The following is a 24,342-nucleotide window of genomic DNA, read 5'->3' as shown; positions in this document are numbered from 1 at the left end:
TGCATCGGCAGGCGGACTCTCAACCACTGCGCCACCAGGGAAGCCCTGGATTCATATTTGAAAAAAATATATAAAATCGATATAGTTGATTTGTATTATGAAAAAATTTGATTTCAACATAAATTCTTCTACCTATCTGGTTAGCATATGGTATTTGTTTTTCTCTTTCTGACTTACTTCACTCTGTATGACAGACTCTAGATCCATCCACCTCACTACAAATAGCTCAATTTTGTTTCTTTTTATGGCTGAGTAATATTCCATTGTATATATGTGCCACATCTTCTTTATCCATTCATCTGTTCATGGACACTTAGGTTGCTTCCATGTCCTGGCTATTGTAAATAGTGCTGCAATGAACATTGGGGTGCATGTCTCTTTTTGAATTATGGTTTTCTCAGGGTATATGCCCAGGAGTGGGATTGCTGGGTTGTATGGTAGTTCTATGTTTAGTTTTTTAAGGAACCTCCATACTGTTCTCCATAGTGGCTGTATCAGTTTACATTCCCACCAACAGTGCAAGAGGGTTCCCTTTTCTCCACACCCTTGGGGAGGAGATTTTTTCTCTGAATGGAAGGCAGGCTCTGGCCATTGATCTGTCTATTCCTCAGCAGAAGGGGTCAGAGGTACTGCCACGGGGACAAAGGCAGGGAGTGAGGAGCAGGGTCCCTAATGAGTGGGGTTTACTTAGGTGGAGAAGAGAGAGCGGGAGAGCAGCCTTTCTTCTTTATACTGAACAGCTGCTATGCACTCGGTGTGGAGCTAGGCTCCCAAAGGAATGCGAAAGGACCCAGGGCAGGATTTGAGATTTCAAGGAGTTTCTTTAGAAAGGGGTAGAAAGCAAGGGTGGAAGTGTAGTGGACCCTCTGGAGTACTTTGAGGCTCTGTACTCCTGCAACAACCATGAGACTTTTTACTCCTGCAGCTCAACTTGGCTAGGAGGAGGTTCTCCAGCTGACCAGAGGGGAGAATAGCATAGCAGGGATGCAGACTGAAAATACAGGGCTAATAGGGTGCTTTCCCGTGGCAACCGGGTGTCAGGGTGTGGTGGGAGGTATTTATGACCAGGGGTTGGCTTTGGCTTTGCCACCCGCTGGCTGTGGGCTGGAGAGAAAGTCAATTTCTCCATTCCTCAGTTTCTGCATCTTCAGTGGAAGAGGATGAACCAGGAGGTGATTGAAGTTTCTCACCATTCTAACACTCTGTGTGTTGCGGGGCATAGTGGTAGGGCCGTAGGGCTGAGCAGGAGATCCTTCATGTGGAAAACATAGTGATGGTTTGGATGCTGAGAAATGGACTAGTTGTGAACTCAGAGATTTTAATTCTTATTACAGAGGAGTGTTATTGCTACTGGGTCAACTGTCTGGTTTCAACATGTAGTGCCAGTAATATTGGCTCCTTTGTGGTTCTTTTATTTATAAACTTGGTGCATGAAACTCTTCTTCCTCCTTAAGGCAATTGAGGTAGTTAATCTTCCGTTAATCACTCATGACCATAACGTGCTCTGCAGACACAGTTGAAGTCTTTATGGGCGAGGAGGCCTTGGATGTGACAGAGCTGCTGACAACTCAGACCCAAGCTATGTGGGCTTTTTGTTTGTTTGTTTGCTTTTTTTGGTATTGTCTCTGTGGATGCTGACTTTCCATCTCCTGTCTCTGAGAAATATTGCTCACTTCTCTTAGGTGACAAGTGAGGATGGAAAGCAACTCCAAGGCCTACCCTGGGCCTTGTGGTCCCAGCGCAACCAGAAGTCCTGGAGGCAGAATCCCTAAAGTTTTGCGAGGAATTGTGAAAACCCTCCAGCTTTCTCCACAGTTACTCCAAATTCCTCAGGTTCCTGGAGATGAGGAAAAACCAAGAACATCACTGAGGTAAGCATGTTTTAGGTCAGATTCCCTGTCTATTGGGACAGTTTTTAGGAGGCATGTGGATCTGCAAGTGTAGATGAGGTGGCAGATTCTCTCCTGGGGCTGCTGGAGTAGTGTCATCTTGGGGACCAGCAAGAGAAATGCTTCACCCAATTTGTATGCTCTCCTTTTATGGTTGGGAAGACACACTCATCAATCCATAGAATGTGGTCACCTAAGGAGGGAGAAAAGGCAAAGGGCTCAATGTGACCTGCTCCATATTCCATTTGTCAATCATCCAATTCCGCCATCTTCCTTTTCATGTTCTAAGTTTTGACCTTTTCAGTGTGGCTTCCTCTCCACTTGTGCTAATTCATGGAATTCCATCACTTGGTTTTGAAAAATGGAAGTCTTTCTTTCACGAGAAAGCCTGCCATCCCCACCCCTTCCCTGCTCCACCCCATTTTATCCCTGTCATGGGGGGATGTCCAAGGAATGTAGGAGCTCTTATGTCTGCTCTCCAAGAGTAAGTTATTTGGTGTTCTAGAGTGCTCTATTATCTACCCTTCAGAAAATCTTGTTAGTGGATAGATGAGGCTTGGATAAAGCATTCCTGAGGGCAAAGTTGTCACCAGTCTTGTGCACTATTATATCCCCAGCATTCAGCACAGTGCAGGGTATGTAGTACTCATTCATTACACATTTCACCCCCTCATTCATTCAACATGTTTGTTGAGTGCCCATTTTGTGCCAGATTTCTAAGTGCTGGAGTTAAGGCAGTGAAGAAAACAGACAAAATCTCTGCCATCATGGAGCTTGTGTTCCAGTCAGTGGAGAGCTAAACAACAAATAAATAAGCAAGTAAAATATACAGCACATCACATGGTAATGAATGCTATGGAGAAAAATTAAGCATAGAGGAGAGATGGTATTTGCTGGAGGAAGAATAAAGCGCTCTGACCAAAAAATATTAGAGATGTATAACCCCATGATTTCAATTTATATTTGGAGGCAAGATGTTGAATTGAGAAGTAGGAAAGAAGCCTCAGTTCCAGAGCTTCTTCACCCTGTTGCTATGGAGAATTTATTGGCCAGCACTTTCTGTCTGAGGCACTGCAGGGGACTAAGACTCTACCTAGAGTGGGGAAAGTTTTGTTTGAACTCAGTTCTCTTCTTTGCTTGGTGGCTCCCACACCTTAATTCAGTGCTTTCTGGTGTCAGTTTCCTCATTTTTGAATGCAGAGAACTGTGGATGATAGATCTTGAGCCCTTCTGCTGCCTCGATATAAGTGATAATAAGTCAGTGAAAATAGAAGAGACAAACTTGGACACTCTCTCTCACTGTGCAGATATATATGGATGGTAAAGTTGGCAGTTCTACGAACCCTCCAGGGACCCGCAGAATTTCTCCAGCCCTCATCACACTAGCCCCAGACCCCTGTAGCTGCCATTCCAGACAGGCCTCTGAGAAGGCAAGAAGGCAGTGAATGCATTAGCACCCTAGAGACTCTAAGAGAATTCAACAAGCTACTGCCTTTGACAAGCATCAAAAGGGAGGAAGATGTTGGCCCATTTCCCATGTTGTGGCCTGGGAGACAAGCTGCAGACCTAGGGGTGGGCTCAGGAGTGGAAGTGGGAGGGGGCTGTGTAGCCGCGGTCCTCCTTCAGTCACAGGAGTGAGGAATCTCTGGAGAACAGCCTGGAAGCTGCAATTGCAATTGGTGTTTTAAAGCAAGGGAGGGAGAAGTGGAGGTGGAAGGGGTTAGGTACCCCTACCCCCATTCCCTCTCACCGGGACTGGCCAAGGAGTCAAGGGCAACCTCTGCATCACACAGATGACTGAACTTCACACAGTTGTTCCCAGCTGTTCTCTAATTCAGGCATTGTTATAGGCGATGTATTTCTTTGGTATATCCCACAGCCCCTAGCCCAGTACCAGGGCCGTCTGCCTCTGACCCAGATCCTAGCTCTGCTTCTGGAACCTTAGGTAAGCTACCCAGTCTCTCTGAGGCTCAGTTTCCCCATCTGTGACACTGAGCTGACAATAAAGACCTCACGGGGCTGTCATAAGGATTAAGTGAGTCCACACCTGCAGAGTGGTTGCATCTTGGCACTCTGTAATTTAGTTCACTTTCTTCTCAATTATTCCACTTTATTGTTGGCCCTTTACGTATGTTAAGTAACATTTATGGCATAGCTACCACGTGCAATGCAGTTTACTTCCTCTCTATCATTTGCCTTTAACAACACTGTGAAGATGGAACTCTTATTATCTCTGAAGATGTAACTCTTCTTATCCTGGTTTCAAAGATGAAGAGGTACAGATAATTTTAGAAGACGGAGTGAAGCTTGTGTCACAATCACAAAATCTCAGAGTTAGAAAACATTGAGAAATCCTCTGGGACCTGTCCTGCATTGTCCCAGTTTCTTGACAGATGGTCACGGAGCATTGGTTTGAATAGGTCTCGTGGCGAGGGCACAGCCCTGTTGTCCCTTATTTCTGACACATCCTGGGGACAGTCTTCTCTATGGACCACCCTCCCCCAACCTCCTGAATCACATACTGTGTCCTTCAGCTCCAGAGTCTGAAATCTGTCGCCCTCCCTTATTACCAGTGGTATCTTGGGCAAGTGTTTTAGTTCTTCTGTGCCTTAGTGTCCTCGTTTGTAAAATGGGGATAATAATAGAAAATGCATCATAGGATTATCGTGAGGATTAAATCATATAACACATGTAAAGCGCTCAGAATAGTGCTTGGCCTATAGTAAACACTCAACAGATATTAATCATTATTACAGCTAACATACAGTTTTATGAATTTGTCCAGATGTTTTCTCTCCTCCTCCTCCTCATCAAAGACATTCTTCCGGTCTCTGTCAGAAGGACCCACTGGGTCTCTTCCTAGGATTTCATTTTGCAGGTATTTTAAAACTATGGTTCCAAAACTTTGACAACATCTACATAAAGCTTCCAAATGTCATTCTTTATCATATATATATACATATATATGAAAGGTCAGGCAAAATCACAAGAGATGGGCAGATTGGGAGGTGCCTTGGTGGAACAGTGAGGATCCCTGACTGGAACCAACTGTGTAACTGTGTGTGTCTGGCAAACACGTATCAGCCTTTTTGGACTTCTACAGACAGCAGGATCTTTGATTAGATTATTGATAAGATTATTAATCTTTATTAATAAGTGGCACATATTTACAGCACACAACCTGATGAATTCAGATATACCCATACACCCATGAAACCATCACAATAATCAAATTACTGAACATACCCATCACCACCAAAATTCCAGTAAGGTATTCAGTAAGGTGAATGGTAGCTTTTCTAGACGAGGTCAGAAGGAAGGACAGGTTCAGCCTCAGAATAGGCTGTCAATCATCTAAATCTGGAAAAGCACATCGCTCAAGATAAAAGTGGAGTCTAAACTGAGCTGTCCAAAGAAGGATAAAGAAATGCCAGTGGGAAAAAATTGTTCAATGTTTTGTTTCTAGAACATATAGAAGAAGAAGTAAAGAGGTAGAGACGGAAAGGAGGGCAAAAGTCCAAAACAGTACAGCAAGCTAGAGATCAAGTCTTGCCATCCACGTTGGGAAGATGACAGGCAGTGTGTACCATTGATGCCGAAGGAAGGGAGGAGTCTTCCCACCTTCCCAGCCCCTCTCCTTGAGAACAGCTAGATTCCTGGTGTATATGGCTGGGGAGAAACTGGACATCACCATAGCCATACTTTGGAAAGTGCCTCTTTATGTCATATCCTAAGTACTTTAGGCTGTGTGGCCGAATCTTTTATGAAGCTCCAAGAAAACTGTTAAGAGTGTACCGTAAATGCTACAATTTCTGACTCTGTCTCTCCTCTCTCCTGCCCTACACCGGGCCACACCCCACTGGGGGTTGCCTATCTGAGCACCACTGGAGTGCGTGGGCAGGCTGTGAGCCAGTGAACCTGAAGGAAAGGCATGAACGACAGCCTTCTCTGGCTTCCATTTCTTAAACTATTTATTCAGGAGAAAGTCATGATCTTGCTGGAACTGCTGTTCCACGTAGATCTCCACGTTTTTTGAGCTGCTCAGAAGTGAACCCACAGCAGGGTGGTGGTCGAGGCACAGTAGTAAGATCCTTCATCTCTCTCTGATGCCTCCAGGATATTCAGCACAGCCTGGTTGTTTAAAGAATCAATTTCACCTTGGAAGTTGTCCTTGAAACCAGGGCCATATGTGCCCCCTTCTCTGTATATGAAAGTCATTGTGTTACCCGGTGTTTTCCTGTACCAGAAGGTATAGTAGTTACTGATGGATTCTCCTTTCATGGAGCACCTGAGGGTGACAGATTCCCCCACAGACACACTCCTTGCTTGGTCTTGAGGCACCAACATGACAGCTGACATGACTCCTAGAGAAAAGACACGAGAGGGGCTCAGTGAGGACTGGGGCTGAGATCATTGAGTAACGGGTGCTGTGCTCGAGGGCCAGGCCCTGGCAGCCTTGATGCCTCGCTGAGCCTTGCTCTTTTGAGGTTCCAGGATCTGCCTTACCTGCCCAGAAGAGGGTGAGGTGGATGAGGTAGCAGACCCTCTGCATGGCTCCACTCAGGGACAGCTCTGCCTCCCAACTCGTCCTCTGCCTGGTCCCTCCTCAGAGTCAACACCTTCTCCGTGACGTGTTTGTGCCTGAGGAAACCAGCCCCTGTTGGCAGCTGTTCTGTTACCCAGAGAGGTTTTGTCAATCACAGGAAGCACGCAGAGCCTGCTGACTGTTAATGAGATGACAGTGCCCTTCAAGATCAATAACGTAGTAGTCCAGATAAATAAGGCCAATTGAGAGGAGGTTAACACAGCTTATTTGATTGATCACAAGATTTTTGCTTCCCACCCTAGAAGTTAAGTTTGATATAGTTGCTTCATTTTCATGTTAGAGGTACATGTTGTATGCACTGTGGTGATGTTAAGGGTGAATACCCAGAAGAATTATTGACTTTTACAGCCATAATCAAAAGAACCATCAAAACAGGAGGTCGATAGTGTGTGCACAAGGACTGTGGGTGTTGTAATGATTGTTGTGTTTACTCCAAACTCCCTCCAGGCAAAGTTGGATAAGGGTGATTCACCCAAGTATAAAAGAGCAATCCAATGAAACACTGTCTCCCAATTTAATGCAGTTTCCTAATCTTTATTGAGCTCATCTATCTTCTTTTCTGTAAGGTTCTTAGGTCACTTATGTTGAATTACACAAAGTAAAGTGTTGTAAAAAACTTAGAAACCACAACTACCTCCCAGTTTATGACGGCCTAAATTTAGACGTACTTCAGAAGAGAGGCGTATTTGAATTCTTGGGACCCGCACGTTTGGGTTTCAAGGCCAATAATCTATGAAATATTGACATTAAACAGGTAAATTAATAATGGAAACTAGAAGGTGCAGCTGAAGCGGGGAAGAGGGTAACCTGGTAAGCAAAGAGGCATTCAATATCTGAGGATGGGTGCAGGACCTCAATTCCAACGCTAGTGGAGCAGACACCCACCTGAGCTTTCTTGTTTTCCCCAGTGTGACTGGGACCAGACTGGCCTGAGGATTCAGATAGAAGCAAGCTCAAGTTAGCTTGACCTCATGGTAATTGCTCTCCTTACCCTAGTCATCTCATTTACCCAACTGCCTATCTCACCCACCATTTCTAGAGGAACATTAGCAAGTACTCAAGGTGGCCACGTTCTCTGGTATTACAAAGTGCACTATCTGTACCTGTAGGATACAATGGTGCCAGTTCTCTATAGTGTGTTCAAAGCTGCCAAGGGCAACTTTTCTGGGCTTACTTGATCTTTCTATATCAGGTTGCTTGCCTATTGGCACATCCTATAAATCTAGTCATTTTTACTATGCACCAGACCTTGGGGATTCACTGATGAATGACAGATACGGTCTCTTCTCTCATGGAGTTTAGTTTCGAGCATGAGAGCCAGTCATCACTTAATGATTTGCATAATGAATTTCTCCAGTGCTACAGAGTGACAAGTGCTCTACAGAAGCAGAATTAAGATAGCACGTTATGGGGCCAGGATCTGGTCAGGAGGTCAGGGAAGTCTTCCCTGAAGGAGTGACTTTGCAGTTGAGACTTAAAAGCTGAAGTTACCCAGGTGTGCTGGATAGTGTCTGTCCCCCCAGATCACTCTAGTTCCTCCTCTAGGAGGCTGATCTCAATGGACAGCATCCACCTGGTTCCCTTGCTCTCTGGCATCCTGTTCAGTTTGGCCAATGGGAGGCACCATCAGGAGATTGGAGAGAAGGAGGAGGAAGAGGTGGGGTGTTCTTACCCCAGATTCCTTCCTGCTAGGCTGTGCCTTGGCTGCTTTCCTCTGCCAGAAGCTGCAGGTTTTGGTAAAGACTCATGTACTTCATGCTTCAGGCCCAGGGTGGCAGCGATTCTCCTGTTGCCAGACTGAGGGTGTTTCACCGTCTTTTTTTGGTTTCCCATAACCCAGCTGTATTAGTTTCCTATGGCTGCCTTAACAAAGTACCACAAACTGGATGGCTTAAAACAACAGAGACTTGCTGTCTCACAGTTCTGGGGGCTAGAAGTCTGAAATCAAGGTGTCAGCAGGGCCACGCCCTCTCTGAAAACTTTAGGCAGATCCTTCCTTGCCTCTTCCTAGTGGCTGGTGGTTTGTCGGCGGTCCTTGGTGTTCTTTTTTTTGTTTGTTTGTTTTTGTTTTTTTGTGGTACGCGGGCCTCTCACTGTTGTGGCCTCTCCCGTTGCGGAGCACAGGCTCCGGACGCACAGGCTCAGCGGCCATGGCTCACGGGCCCAGCCGCTCTGCGGCATGTGGGATCTTCCCGGACCAGGGCACAAACCCATGTCCCCTGAATCGGCATGCGGACCCTCAACCACTGCGCCACCAGGGAAGCCCCCTTGGTGTTCTTTAGCTTGGCTTGCCTTTCCTGTCACATGGTGTCCCCCAGTGTCTTTGTCTTTACACTGCTTTCTTCTCACAAAGACATCAGTCATGTTGGCTTAGGGGCCCACCCTACTCCGGTCTGACCTCATCTTAACTAATTACAGCAATCTTAACTAATTACAGCAATTGCAATGATGCTATTTCCATATAAGGTCACTTTCTGAGGTACTGGGGGTTAGGACTTGAACATATCTTTTTTGAGGGACACAGTTCAGTCTATAACACCTGTCCACACCTTTGCAAATGTACTTTTCATTAGATTCTTTCTGATCACCCTTTTGATTGGGCTCTGCTTGATACGCCAAGTATCGGGGGCATGTGTCGGGAAAGAACATTCTATATAAGAAATGAGGACATATTAAAAAAAAAGCCCCAAGGCAGGAGGAAGTGCTGCTGTAGGCTTAAAGCTGCATTCACATCAAAAGAACAGTTAGCAGGGCTCAAATAAGCCTGTCTTCTTAGATAATTATTGTTGAATTCTCCCAAATTATTCAGGAAGTCATTCTGAAAAATTCCAAGACTGTGCTTACGTTTATGACTGTGATTTCTATCTGCCACAGGTTAGAGGTAATTTTAAGAGTTTTTGGCTAATGAACAAAAACAACCTTCCTCTAGGCCTGATGAGGAGAGAGTCCCTATAAACCCTAAATCAAAGCAGAGGTGGAAGACAGTAGTGGGGATGGAGCAGGTGATGATTGGTTTGGTGGTAGCTGGGGTAGGTTGTGGCTAGGAGACGTGCTCTACTGGTCAGGGAGAGTCGGGACCTGCTGCAGAAGCTTGGCTCAGGCCTGTGGCAGGAGCAAGATGGAACTCAAACACAAGCATAGCCTATGTGGGGTGCCCAGGTGGAAGGTAGAAAAGTGTTCCTGGGCCCTGCCCTTGGACTCCCTCTTTCTTAGGCTCTGCGCAGATTATGTTCCCTGTGCTCATTCTTTCTGTGTCCAGGTCAGCAGTTAGGCCCCAGGTCCTGGGAGGTGTCTGTCCCTTCATGTGATTTCTGGGGAGAGTTAATGTTTCTTTTCAGTCTCTGAGGGATAAATGAAATTATATTTGCGAACACTTGGCTCATTGCTTGGCCATTTGTTAGTTTCCTTCTTTTTTGACATCGTTACATAAAAATCAGGACACCTGAGACTTGGACAGTTAGTAGGAGAGACAAGAGTGCTTTGGAGGGGGCTTTATCTATCCTTTTCCATAATCCCCTTCAGCCTCCCATTCTTTGACATCTTTCCCAGTTTTATGTGCTATGAAAATACTGCCTCAGGGCAAGTCCCTGAGGCATCTTTCAACCAGATTGCAGCCCCTTAGCCCCTCCTTTGTAGAAATTCTGGAGTTGCCTTTGTATGCTTTACGATGTATAAGTACAGCCTCACAATTGTTGTTTGGTCTGTCTTTATCTCCTGTGTAATCCCTTCAAAGCACCCATTGAACCCATAAAGGTCCTCACAAATGCTGATTGAAGTGAAATGATTTCTTCTGCCCAAGAAGACTGGAAAGTGAGTTGCTGTCTACAACACCCCAGGAGCAGAGGAAGACATTAAGGACCTCATTCCCAAGATCATGGCCATAGGAAGGACCCCAAGTCTTTGGGTTGTGGCTCTAAAGATGGGCCATATCGTTACAGAAACTTCTGCTTCCTTCAGCCTTACCAGACAGAAGAGGGTTAAGAAAGGCACTGCTGACCTCAATACGCAAGCTGCCATGAGCACTTCTTGCTTTTCCATTAGTGTACGGTTGCTAGAGATGGCTGTGAGGCTGAGGTAGTTAATATTTCATTTTCAGAGCCAGGGTGCTGCCTGGGGAGTCCCAGGCAAATCAACATAGATTACATAGCAATGGAGGAAGATGTGTTTATTGGCCTCACTGAGAACAGAAGGAAGAATGAAAGATTTGACAGGAGAAGGGACCTTTGCGAGCCTTCTCATCCACGTTTCAGCCTTCACTTCCCCATGACCTCAAGCAGAGAGCTGCTTTTCCTGTTCTTCAAGTGAGTTCTTTGAACTCATATGCCATTTCTTTGAATTTGCACAGGCTGTTGAGCTCGAGCAGCTGGGTAACCCCACCTCTGCTCAGACAACCCTCAGATAGAACACCACCTACACACTGGGCTGGAAGGGGTCCTGGAACCCGGGAGTCCTTGTTTTTCACTGCCTGCTCTAGTCTCAAGGTGCAGCTGTGCTGTAGTGGAGAGAACACTAGATTTAGGCTTGGAAGATCTGGGTGTATACCTGACACCACTACTTAAGTGACCACAGTCACTTAACCTCTCTAAGCCTCCATTTTTCTAAACAATAAAATGGGGATAATACTGCCTTGTGTGGTCTTAAAATAATGGATGTGGATGCACCTTGTGACTGATCTCTAGGGAGACCTGCACTTGGGGTCAGCTCACCAGTGTGGAAGGTGGGAGGAAGGGGCAGGCTTTGCTGTGACCTATGTGGACCCAGAGGAGTTGCACCATGGGGAGGGCAGCGAGGAGTAAGTCCCTTCTCTCTCACTGTAGTTTCAAGAATCTCCAGGGAGAATTGGCCTTTACAAGTAAAGTTGTTCTGGAGACCAGGGCCGTAGAAGTCTCCTCGTTGGTTTATAAAGTTCAGGGAGCCATCTTGGTCCCTCTGACACCTGTGTATCATGTAATTATTCATTTCCCTGTCCCTGTCATTTGGCACTGCAAAATCTTGCTTCTTCTAAAAGGAACAAACATCTCCTTTTGCTCCAACAAGACATCTGGCTTGATTCCTGAAAAACAAAGTCAAGGGAAAAGGAAGAGAGAGGAGCCCTTTCAGAGCATCAGGGGACTGAGCTACCAGGGTGGGGTTACAGAGCCACCTTCCATTTCCATCTTCCCACCATCTCTCCCAGGAGTCATTTCATCAGGGAAGTCATTTATTCATTCACCCAATTATTGGGCAAACATCCACTGGCTTCTATGGTGGACTCAGTGCCAGGCTGGGCTCCATGGGGCTGACAATGTTTTGGGCTCTCCGGGGCTCACCTGGCCCAGGAAGAAGTGCAGGGCCTGTGGTTCTGAGGCTCCAAGGCTGCTCTTACCTGTGCAGCCTAGTGGCAGGAGATGTGGTACGTGGCTTCCCCTGAAGATTGAAGGGTCTGCTTCCGGGACTGTCTCCTGGCCCTTTCTTCCTTGTCTCAGCCCTTAGTGTCTCAGCGACTCGCCTGTGTGCTCTTGGGCTTGCCTGCGGACAGCGAGGAAATGAGCCTGAATCAGCAGATGTCCTGCCCCCAGAGAACAGCCTCACTGGTAGTACAAACAATCTAGGGACTTTTTCTTTCTGCTGCAAATGGCAGCATCTCCCTCGTAGACTGAGACCAAGATTTTGGCAGGGCAGATGTTGCTATTTAGATTCAGACAGCTTTGAATCTTCTTTCCCCCATAGTCGTGGATGTTCCTTTTATTTTTTGTTGCAATATATTTATTTTGGATCTTTTATTTATATACCAAGGGAGCTGCTTCCTAGGAAGGGAGCTAGACTTTGCCAAAATGCCCATCTTCCACAGGACCTGAGCCCATAACAGTTGCACAGGATTTAACAGAAAATATGATTGGACTGTATATAATTTTTAGTAACAGTTAAGTGCCTCCTGCAGTACTCTGCCCATATCAAGAGCCCTGTAAGTGTTGATGCTGTAATAGAGAAACACAGCACAAAATAAGCATAATGGGGGGATGGAGTAAGTGGAGTGGGCAATGAAAATTAAATGAGAAAAAGCGAAGTTAAAGCATGAAAAAAGGTTTAATGGGGTATTGTAGAATTACCTACTGAAAGGACAAAGTAGAACTAAAAATAAAAAGGAAATATAACAGCTTAGATAAGAGGACTGTGGAAGCAGAGAAAAGCTGGAAGGTAATTAGGACAATCACCTCGATGCAGTGGTTCTCAGTCTTGGCCTCACATTGGGATCCCCTGGAGAGTTTTAAAAAATACTGAAGTCTGGGTGTTACCCACAGACAGTCTGACTTAATTAGTCTGGGGTGGGGTCCAGGCATCTGGATTTAAAAAAACTCTCTAGGTAATTCTGATGTGCAGCTAGAATTGAAAACCACTGTGTAAGAGCATCATTTAGTAAAACAAAGAATACACCTTATATTGCAGTAAAGTCTTATTATAGTGTTGTCCTCTGGGGACAAGGCAAAACTTGTGGCCAGGTGTCACCTGTGACTGGGATGATCTGCCACCTTATCCTTTTCTCCAGGTCCAGCGTGGACCCTCAATAGCTCTCTTCCCTGGTGATGTTTCACTGCCCGTCTCTTGTGAATCAGAGGGCATGAGGACCTGCTGAGGTCAGCTTCAGCCATCTCCCCGTTGCCCTGAGCTCCTACAGCAGTGTGGGGCACTTAGTGGGTGCTTAGTAAATAGTTGCTAAGTGCTATGGTCCTTGTCGTTCTGGGTCCTTCTCTTCCAATTAAAATGGGCTAAGTCTATGGGTCTTGGTTCCTCTTAATCCTGCCCTGACCTTCAAGATCTAAATTATACCCTACTCGGCTCCCTCTTGAGAGAACAAATTCAGCCAGGAGAGTCTTCTTGCTGTGATTCTTTAGGTCGGACAACACGTCGCTGTGTGCGTGAAGTGGAATGCAGCCTGCAGCACCCCAGATCCACAGGATAATGGGTCCTTGCTGTGTTTCAACGTGTGTTCTCTTTTTCTTCCCTCCCTCCCTCCCTCCCTCCTTCCCTCCCTCCCTTCCTTCCTTGTTGTTGTCCTGTAATTCCCAGGCTCACAGCAGAGCACAGTCATCCAAGGAGACCTGCCACAAAGAGTGAAAATGTGTGCAGTGCCCTGAAGCGGCCATGTGTTTTTGGAGGAGGTGAATTACCTTCTGTTCTCCTGGAATTATTGAGTTCACAGTGAAGATTTGCTGCCACAGAGCTGTGGGTAGAATGTAAATTATTGCCATCTCTGGAACTCCTCTTTGATTTCCCCTGCTTGCTGGAATACCTGTAGGGTTCTGGCAGTCCTCAGGTAGAACATGGAGAGGTCAGAACAGAGCTTGTTCATGCTGATAAGAGACTAATCTTATGCCTTTGCTGATAGTACTCTATTTATTAAAAAAACAAACCCCAAATAACGGTAATTTTGTACTTCCATCCAACAATATCCAATAGAGAGGAAAAAGCTGGGAAAACTTGGACTGGGCCCAGAGGTTATTAGTTTTAAAGGAGCGGAATAGAAGCTCCTCCCCCTTTGTAATATTTCTCTGCACATAAGAAAAAGCACTCCCTACTCTCCTCTGAAAGGGAGAAAAATATTTTGTTCAAGGTTCTTGGCTGGCAGTAGGGCTGGGGGACAGGCAAGAGAGACGGAGAAGATAAATGCTTTTCTTTTTTCTCCTTTGGTGATGGGAGCTTATGAAAAAGTAGAATGTCCATGCTTCCATGCTTTTAGGGAGCTCAAATTCTGTAGCTCTGACATCATATAGCCGTGGAATTAAGATCTTACCTTATACATCTACACCCTCTAACCTGCCAAGTGTTTCCCAGGGTAGAAAGTAGTGACAGAACTGGGCTCTCCCAGAACTGCAGGGAAATTCCACAGCCACCAACAAAAACTTGTGTCATCCTTGCTTTTTCTGGTTGGCCTTCCAGCCCAGACACAGTTCCAGAGGTATCTCCTATGTCTTAGGCTCTGAACTAACATACCTACTACTTTTGCTTTGTTTTATCACAGGTTGAGGGGAAAAAAGGAGCGAGGCTGAAAAAATGCTAAAACATGAGGTCAGCTCTAAAGATATAGAGCTTAAGAAACGATGGAAGAGAAACGAGGAAGCACTCTAGGGTGCTTTGGGGAAGGCAACTGTGTAGATAAAAAAAAAAGTGGCCATGAGGTAGCTTTGGGGGCTGGAAAAAGAGACTTCCGAAACCAATGAAGTGAGAAAGTTAGTATCTGAGTGGATGTTGGTCCTATAGCATCCTGGGCCACTATATCCCAGTGCCCTTGTCATGTCCCAGGAACGTCACTCACTCTGGATCTGCTGCCGCCCCGTTGCCATACTCTGTGTATCTCTGACATTCAAATTGGTTACGCGGGGTTTGTGGTGCGTCTTTGGTGGAAAGGGCCAGTGACTGGGATACATAATACATAAAATATTGTCCATCATATTCACCATGGCTTGAGACCATATAGTTAGGAGTGGTTGTTTTATGGTCACCATGGTGTTGCTGTTTTAAAGCCTAGTTTAGAATGCAGGTGCTGTTCTATTCATCAGGGATGTGACAAGTTAAAGGGCCGTTAACACTGAGCTGTGTAATGAACACTTAGTATGAGTGAATGAAAAGATTACTGAATAGAAATACAAGCTATCCAGTTGGCAGGGCTTCAACTGCCAAGTAGTCTGAGAGTTTGCACACATGCATGACTGAGTAGTGACTGTGAACGGGGAAGTTACCAAAGGAGCGTGAAGGAAGTACCATGGGCGGCAAGGTAGCCCCGTGTGATGAAGAACCTCAGCATCGATCAACTGGAAGTAACATCCTGAGTGAAACTGAGGTCCATGACAGCGCACACAGTATCAATCTAAACTGACGTCAGTGTCCAGTCCGCAGCGAGAAATCAGGGATGCAGGACAACAAAAGATGCAGAAGGAAGGGCACATGCCAAGAAGATGGGCTGGAAGAGCACAGGGAAAGGGGATTTTTGCAAGACTCAGCTGGCAATCATCTGTCTCTGTCAGAAAACCTTATTTTTAAGCATGCCAGCTCAAGTCCCAATTGGTGACCCAGAGGCTGCAGCGTGCTGGGAGGAGAACTGTTGCCTCTACTCACGATCTGCTGCGTTTGCGTTGACTCACAGCGTGGTTGGGGACTCAGCTAGACAGCACGCTAAATACCCAGCAGAATTCCTAAAACCACCATTGGCCCAGAGAACCCTTTGTTAATAAATATTATAGCACAATCTGTGTTTATCCAGGGAAGTGTGATAGGGAAGGGAAACTAGCAGGAAAAGAAAATAGAGTTTAAATGCCACGGCAGTTGAAAATGTTTATTTTTATGGAAGAGATATAATCCAGACAATTTTCCTCTTGTTTTGAATGACTAAACCCTAAACTTCAAGCACGTGGAGGCCAATGACAATTTTTTTAGGGCAACCAAGATGAGGAAAAGCAGCCTCTGTGTACACATGCCAAAGGGCCATGGGGCCCGCGTCCACATTACAATCAGGGCCTCCCTGTGTGGTCATTGCGGCCCCCGACCCACTTAGGCAGATCATCAAGTACAAAAAAGCTTTTAGCTTTTCTCTAGACAATCTTTAGTTTCCAAGAGGCCTTGGGAGAAGCTTGGAAAGGAACAGGATCAAAATTCAGATGAAGGAGCAGAGGTGCAGTTACCACAGCTATTATTAGAACAGCTAGCGAAACATCTTTCTGTAATCCAGGGAGTCTTCCTCTTACGCCCTCCTCTTTGGCCCTGAATCTAAATCGAGGAACCAGCATTATGTGGTTGAATCCCTGCTCTGGTTGGGTGGGAGGGTTTTAGGCAAACCCTTGTCCTTTTCTTTTATCTTTTTATTTTATAGTAGGGAATAGATACAAGTGGACACTATTGTGAAGAGTAGGTGGTCCATGGCTCTGACATACCAGCCTTGCCAGCTGTGGTGTGGGAATGTAGGCAATTAATAAAACCCTTGCGGCAGCTCCTGTGACCACAAGGGATGATATTGGCTCCATTTAGCATGTTTAAATTTAAGTATTCACCTCATGTCAAAGTATGTAGCTGTGTTCTCTCATCTGAGGTTGTTCATTTGGAAATACAGAAGGATGAGGCATTATTTCTTTAAATAAAATATTCATTACCATCTGTGTCTCAGTGATCCCTAAAGCAGACATTCATTTCACACATTAAATTCAATAATCATATATTAAACACTATGCAACACCCTGTGGAAACTGAAGATGAAACAGACTAAGAATTCCTGCCCTCAAGGGGTTTATAAATTAGGAGGAGCATAAAGGAGGTATCCAAACAATCATGGGAAAAGAGAGAAAACATGAAATGACTCAAGAGAGGTAACTGCAGAGAAAAAAATAAACTAAAAAAAAAAAAGAGAGAGAGGTAAGTCCTAATGTGGTTCACTTGGGGAGAGATCATATCCTCAGAGGCGAGTTTTGCACTGGAGATATAAATTTGGGAGTCCTGAGCACATATGTGGAATTCAACTCTGTGAGCATGAATGAGATCACCTAGGAGAAGATACAGAAGGGAAAAGGGACCTAGGCAAGGGCCCTGGGTGCTCTATATTTAGAAGCTAGATAGAAGAAGAGCCAGCAAGGGGACTGAGAAGGAGAGGCCAGTGATGTACAGGAAAATTAGTAAAGTATAGCATCTCAGAAGCTAAGCATGGAAAAGCATTTCAAGAAGGAATGGGTGGCCAGTGGTGCTGTACACTGCTGAGAGGTCGTATAATCGTCGGCTGTTTATTCCTGTGTTTGTTTTATGTCTGTCTCCTCTTATCTTAAGGAGGGCAGGCCCCCTGTTTATCTTGCCCGCACATGTACTCAGTGTCTGGCGTGGTACTTGGCACAGAGTAGGACTCAAGATATATTTGTTTCATTAAGGAAGGAAGAATTAAAGCCAGTCTGAGGTGTTTGTATTTAATTAAATAGGCAAAAAATACTGTGTGAATAGCATCTTCAGATTCCTAACATGGAGTGTGATCTTAGCAAAAATGCAAGCCTCCTTTTGAAGGCCTGTAAAGACCTGCTGGCCTCATGCATACCTCCTCTCATCATCATTAGGTGTCTTCCAATCTGGATGCACAAGAACAAGAAAACAGCAAGAATCCATTGGGTGATTCATATACTAAACATGCAACACCCTGTGGAAACTGAAGATGAAACAGACTAAGAATTCCTGCCCACAAGGGGTTTATAAATTAGGAGGAACATAAAGGAAGTATCCCAGCAACCATGGAAAAAGAATCATAATCCTGAGAGCAGTATTAGCCACTAGACTCTCATGAGATATTAATGGTTGTGCCCTTATAGAAAGAATTCTCTGAACCCAATTCTGGGCTAAGTAGGTATATTTACAGCAGGAGTTCTCAGAGCACGTAATATGCTAATAAAGAATTGTGAATATTAAGAGAGATCTATTAAGGTAGAGCATTTGCCAAACTTATTTGACCATGGAATCCTTTTTAATTGCTTAATAACTGTTAACATTTTAAGAGACAGTGACATTATGAAGAACAATTTGGCAAGTGTCACCTCTGAGTTTTTCTAAGAAGAAAAAAAAATCATATCAAATTCCTTTTTAGTTGACATGGGGAGAAACTCTCCATGTTGGATACAAATTACATGGGTGGAGTCAAAGAGTATGATAGGTTGTATCATTATTATTCTCAAGTATTTGATCCTCCCTTTTATATGAGAGGATTATCAATCCCTGCCACTGCTTCATGTCCTGCTGGTGTCTTCTGTGGGAGGGGCATGAGTCCCTGCCCAGCTGATTTTGAGCGTGGTCATGGAAAGGCTTTGGTCAGTGAACATGGGTGGACATGATGTATGCCATGTCTGAGCAGATGCTCTAAGGAGCACTCTGAGTTTCTATCAGCAGCTCCCTTGTTCTTCTTCCTCTGTCATGAGAACAGTGTGTGCCAAATAGTGAGTTATCTTTCAGTCTGGTTTCTGGAATGGGAAGATGCAGAGAGCAGAACTTAGCAGACACCTTGTAGCCATCGACTTGTAGTAAAAGCAGGAGCAAAAAGTAAATGTTTGTTGTTTAAGCTATTGAGATATTGGTGCTGTTTGTTACTGCAGCAGAGTTGACTAATACAAAGAGGGAAATATGGAAGGCTGCTATAAACATGACAGTTTCTTTCCAGAGCTCCCAGAAGAGACACAACCTTGGAGGAGAAGCAGAAAACAGAATGGCTTAGTTTGTAGCTGAATTTTTTACACTTCACAGGAGAAAAGTTGTACTTTTGTACTGATGAAATACAACTTCATAAAATAAGAAAACTACATCAGCTTAGATAAAGATTTGTAGACTTAGTGAAGACTGTAGATGCTGGCATATCCGAGAAGAAATCTCAATATTTCAAGCTGAATGAAATCAAAGGACACACAGAAGTGGAAGTTGATAACCAGTCCCACTGGCACTACTTGCCTCCCTGTAGAGCGCATTACTTTCTTAATTGTGTCTTCAGATTTCCTCACAGTTCCCATTAACAGGATGGGAAGAGGTCAGTGCTCCACAGCACCAAATTCTGGAAAATCCCAGAGGTTTGGGAGGGCTTTTTTTTTTTTTTTTTCTGAGATCACTTCCTCTTTTCTCCAGAGGGTGGCGTAGGGGCAGGGTTGAGATCCCTTGGCTGCTGCACCCTGAGGCATCACAACCCACAGAGGAGCGGCTCTGGCCAATCCGCCACCAACTTAGCCCCGTGTCCCCTGCATCGGCAGGCGGACTCTCAACCACTGCGCCACCAGGGAAGCCCGGGAGGGCTCTTTAATAAGAACAAAAAATTAAAGGGAGTGACCATTATCCTAGGAAATAATGTTCTTCTTTCCCTCTCCCCTTCCTCTTTGCTCTTCTTAATTCTTTATCTCCTAAACCCATACCACTCCCATTTAGCTGGTCTATTTTGTGGTGCGCACAATAGCGGCACTTTGGAAATCTCTAAGCTGTGTTTGGCAGGGAATTTGCTATATCTGTGGTTAAAGAGCCCAGTGAAATCTCTTGATAGACATTAGTTTCCCCACAAAAAGACTGATTTGTTTAGTCTAGGTTCAGTATTTTTCCGTTTTCAGTATGTTTGTTTAAATTGAAGACATCATATAGCCAAATGTGTGTGTGTATGTGTGTGCGTGTGCATGTGTGTATTTAACTATCAAGGATTCTCATCTTCCTTCCTGGGTCATCTTCAGGAGCCTCCAAGCATATATTACCCCAGGGAAGCAAGTGTTTTCTGTGTTAGGAGCTCACATCACTTCCTATGAGAAGCCGTCCCGAGCTCTAGGCCATCACTTCCATCTCTATGTTCTCATAGCTGTGCACTCTTTCGTCTGTTATTGTCTCTATTTCCTTGTCTGTTTCTATCACTAGAAAGAGCACCTTGAGGACAGGAATTGAGCCTTGGTGGTTTCTGTAGCTCATCATGTGGCACAACACCAGGAATATTGTACGTGCTCAGTACATATTTGAAGGATGAGGGTATCTATCCCCATAATTATAAACTTGTGTATTTTAATAATATAGCTACTGAAAATACCCACCCCAAATCCAAAACACCAAAAAGGCTCATCATAAGGCCAGCCAGGAGTCACTGGGAAAATAATCATCATATTGACCCCTCTGATTTCCTCATAGCTGGCCAGTTTCTCTGGGCAGGTTTTGATTACCTGTGTCAGATCCCTATGTGGGAACTGGCTCAAATCTACAGAGGATCCTTTGACCCTCTCATTTGTCCTGTGTGCCCCCAAATGGGCTCTTGAGTATGTCAGACAGCTAGAGAATGGGTGGAAATCACTGGTCTCTGAGAACATTTGATCTCCAGCTCAGGGTGACTCTGGAGTCTTCAAGACCACTTAAAAGTGAGAATATAGCAAGGCTTGGGACCCAGCTTCAGCCCAGAGTCAGGGATGATCACCAGATTCTGGAAAATTCTGGAATCCAGGAGAGTCATTCAATCATTCAGAGAAATATATTTATGCAATTTGTCAGGTTTAAGGTAAGTAAAAGCAGATAGAGTCCTTGGTCTCTCAGAGCTTACAAACTAATGAGAAACTAGACATTAATCAAATTAATGAAATATATACAAACTGAAATATGAATGCATACTTAAAACCCCAAATCTGAACTTGCTGGGATGTCTCAAGACATCTATGAAGAATTGATGTGTAAACTTTGATCCAAAAGATGAGTAGGAATTAAATAAGTGATGAGGAAACAGAAGAAGTATTCCATAGGGAGGTAACAATATGTGCAAAGGCCCTGAGGTGAGAGGGTACCTGGTACATTTAAGCAACTGGAAGAAGGCCTGTTTGACAGGAACTTGGGAAATGAGGGAGAGAGGGGTGAGAGTTATTGGCAGTGGAGGTGAGAAGAGGTCAGACTGTGCAGGGTCTTAGAGGCCACTTTAAGGATTTGTCTTTTGCTTATAAGCAATGGGAAGTCACTGAAGGATTTTTAATGAGGGGTATGACATGATCATGATTGTATTTTGAAGATCACTTTGGCTGCTGTGGGGAGGAATGTATTGGAAGGTCCTAGAGACCAGCTAGCTCCTTCAAAAAGCTAAAGAAATGATTCAAAGGAGAACATGGTAGTTTGGATCAAGGTGTTAGTGGTGGAGGATGGAGAGAAGTGCATGGATTTGAGATGATATATAAGATAGGAAACCTTGGGAAAGGATCATATTTAAAAGGAAGATTTTGACTTAAGTCTTGGAGTTGAGCTGAAGTAACTTTGAAGCATTTAAGTGGTTATGGTAAACAATCAAGTCAATACACAGATATTCATGTATTTGTACTCAACTCATAGTTATTAACTATCAGCTATATGCTAATCACAGTATTGAGAATTATATGGAACAGAAAAGTATATTGAACTTGGATTCTTTTCTTGAAGGAGTTCAAAATTATGAAACAGTCATGAGGAATGGTTGAGGATATTTGGTATAAAGAAATGAGGGCTTGGAGGTTGAATATGATAGCTGTCTTCAAATATTTAAAAATATAAGGGTAGAACTTAGTCTGTGTTGCTCCAGAATGCATAACAAACACCAACATGTGAAGTTACAGGGAAGCAGACTTCGATCTGGTATAAAAAGTGATTTTTAATATCAAACTATCATTGAAAATACTTGAGACTGAATGATCATTTATTCAATCAATATTTAATGAACATGTAAATTGAATGGAGGGATTCCTGCTTGACCTTTAAGATCCCTTCTGGTTTCAAATTCAATGATTCTGATTTTCTGTTTAAACTCTTAATTGTTCAGAATGAAGGTCACAACTTGGATTTCCTTGAGTCCACTTCCTTACTTGGACCCTTCCTATATCCTCCCTGGGCATTTTCAGGATGCTGTAATGAGTCGTTTCTTCAAGGTTGTGACACCTTATGATAGAAATGACATTCTCTTCCTTGGTTTCATACAGAGGAAGAAGTGTACTCTGACTCCCTTCTTTTCTCTTGCCTCTCACTCCTTACCACGGTAACACGATGCTGAATGACTTGTTTGTAAGTGCAGCCGATTGATGGCACTGTTCCTGGACACAAGGTACCTTCTTGCTCCCTTTGAACAATCATATCTTCCATTTCTAGCCACACAGGATGCCTAGGGACTCCTTTGCTTGGGAGCCTGGTGGAAGTGTCATGCTTATTGCCATGCCCTGACAGTTGACCTCAAAGACTTTTTCAGAGGATGGGCAGACACTCTCGGATTTCTCTTCACTGCTCTGAACTCTTTCAAGTAAGCCCTTTTCATGCTGAATAAAAATCACAGAAAGGAGGATAATGGGAAGAACAATAATATGAATTTATTCAACCCTCAATTACCTTTACAAATGCAGTGGGGAAGAACAGGGACAATACAAAAATATTCGCTGACTTTTATGTCATTCATGTGGCTCTGGGATTTCTGCAGAAACACTTGGTCCATGTCCGCACTATACTAGAGCCTTTGGTGGCCCTATCTCCACCCAAATCAGGCTTCAGGTATTATGTAAAAGACTTTCTTATCTACCTCCTGGTAAGCTCAGGGAATTTCTCCGGTTATTTAATTTTAATTCTTGTTTGGTTTCTTTTTTCATTGTTTTGTGCTCAGACTCTCTCAGACTGTTATGCGGCAGTCTGGTTGCTTTCCCCCCAAATGCCCCTCTTCCTTGCCTCCAGGCTGTTTTTCATGCTTACCCCATGCCCATCTCAGGTTCCAAGTGGCCTCAGCCCAACATGGGCCAGAACTTCATGCTCTCATCCATTCTGCGGGAGGAATGGACAACTAGAGACACACACTTTTATCTCCTGTCCCTTTTCTTCCCAATCAGACTTAATCAGACACTAATGACTCATGGTTTTTTTTCTGGTTTGATCTTGAGTTGAAGGTGTGTAGCACAAGGGTTGCAGTGGATAATCCAGGAAGGTCGCCATGGTGTGGTAAAGAGTACACCGACTCAATAAATATTAATTCATTTCCTAATCTGCTTGTGGATGGATGAGAAATGGACATACCTAGAATTTATGTAATGCCTCCTTCCAAGGAACATACAAGGACACAATAGCACCTCAATGAGACTATTTATTATATCAGTAACACAAATAATCTGTAGCCTGATTTGTGGGTGACCGATTGCTTATTGTGAGTCTCACACCTGGCTGCACATCAGAGTCCCTTCAGGAGCTTTATTTATTTATTTATTTAAAGTTATTTATCTATTTTTGGCTGCATTGGGTCTTCGTTGCTGCGCGCGGGCTTCCTCTAGTTGCAGCGAGCAGGGGATACTGTTCGTTGCGGTGCACGGGCTTCTCATTGCGGTGCCTTCTCTTGTTGAGGAGCATGGGCTCTAGGCATGTGGGCTTCAGTAGTTGTGGCTCGTGGGCTCTAGAGCACAGGCTCAGTAGTTGTGGCGCACGGGCTTAGTTGCTCCGTGGCAAGTGGGATCTTCCCAGACCAGGGATCAAACCCGTGTCCCCTGCATTGGCAGGTGGATTCTTAACTACTTTGCCACCAGGGAAATCCCAAGGAGCTTTTTACAAATATAGATTCTTGGGTGACATTTGCAGACAACTGATTTATATTTCTCCACCTCCATGAAATTTTTCAATAATGATGGGTTCCTAGACCAGTGGTTCTCAAACTTTAATATGCATATAACTCATCTAGGGAATCTTAATAAAATGCAGATTCTGATTCAGTAGATCTAGGGTGGTACCCGAGATTCTGCATTCTGGCAAACCTCTAGGTGATGATGATGATGTTGGTCCAGAGACCACATTTGGAACGGCAAGGTTTTAGACCTGAGAGAGGAAGAGGATGGGGTAGGGGAGGGAGGCTGAATTACCTGGGAAGCCAGAGCTCCATGCCCACACCAATTCAATCAAAATTTCTGGGGATATATTCCAGACATTGGTATTTTCAGAGTTTCCCCACATAATTCAAATATGCAGCTGGAATTAAGAGCCATTGTTCAAGAGATTCCTTGATCACATCTAATGCCCATTTCTCTGTAGCCAGGGCAGGAGACCTCAGGGACATCTTCCTTGTACTAAAAAACCAACAATTCTTTTTCTGCTTATAGCAGAATTTCTCAAACACGTCCTTGGACCACTGCATCATAATCGCCTGGGGTCCTTGTTATAAAAACGTGTTTTTGGGCTTTCCCCCAGATAGACTGAATTAGAATCTTTGTAGCCTGGGCTCAAGAATCTGATTGGAAACAATCTCTCTTAGTGCTTTGCTTGCATAATAAAGTTTGAGAAAAACTGACTTATAAGATAAAATCAAATCTCTTTAGCCTTGTAGCCAGGAGTGTCTAAACAAGTTAGTCTCAGCCAGAGTTTCTGAGCTCTCTCTTTCCC

The 24,342-nt window shown here is 44.4% G+C and overlaps 1 long non-coding RNA gene and 2 gene segments (V, D, J or C); all 3 read right to left on the bottom strand.

The window, feature by feature from the left end:
* Positions 1-6,441, bottom strand: part of LOC103079081 (T-cell receptor delta chain C region-like) — a 61,014-nt gene extending 54,573 nt beyond the window's left edge. Inside the window, 2 exon segments of the C gene segment in view lie at positions 5,947-6,253; positions 6,396-6,441. Coding sequence covers positions 5,947-6,253; positions 6,396-6,441 — 353 coding nt within the window.
* Positions 1-24,342, bottom strand: part of LOC103079551 (T-cell receptor alpha chain C region-like) — a 289,115-nt gene that overhangs the window by 154,655 nt on the left and 110,118 nt on the right.
* The window catches only part of LOC103079364 (uncharacterized), a 211,792-nt gene that overhangs the window by 81,631 nt on the left and 105,819 nt on the right, over positions 1-24,342 (bottom strand). The window lies entirely within an intron of this gene.

The sequence above is a fragment of the Lipotes vexillifer genome, unplaced genomic scaffold (assembly GCF_000442215.2).
Source record: "Lipotes vexillifer unplaced genomic scaffold, Lipotes_vexillifer_v1.1 scaffold1093, whole genome shotgun sequence".
NCBI lineage: Eukaryota > Metazoa > Chordata > Mammalia > Artiodactyla > Lipotidae > Lipotes > Lipotes vexillifer.
The sequence above is the reverse complement of the archived record's forward strand: the minus strand, read 5'-3'. Positions and strand labels throughout refer to the sequence as shown.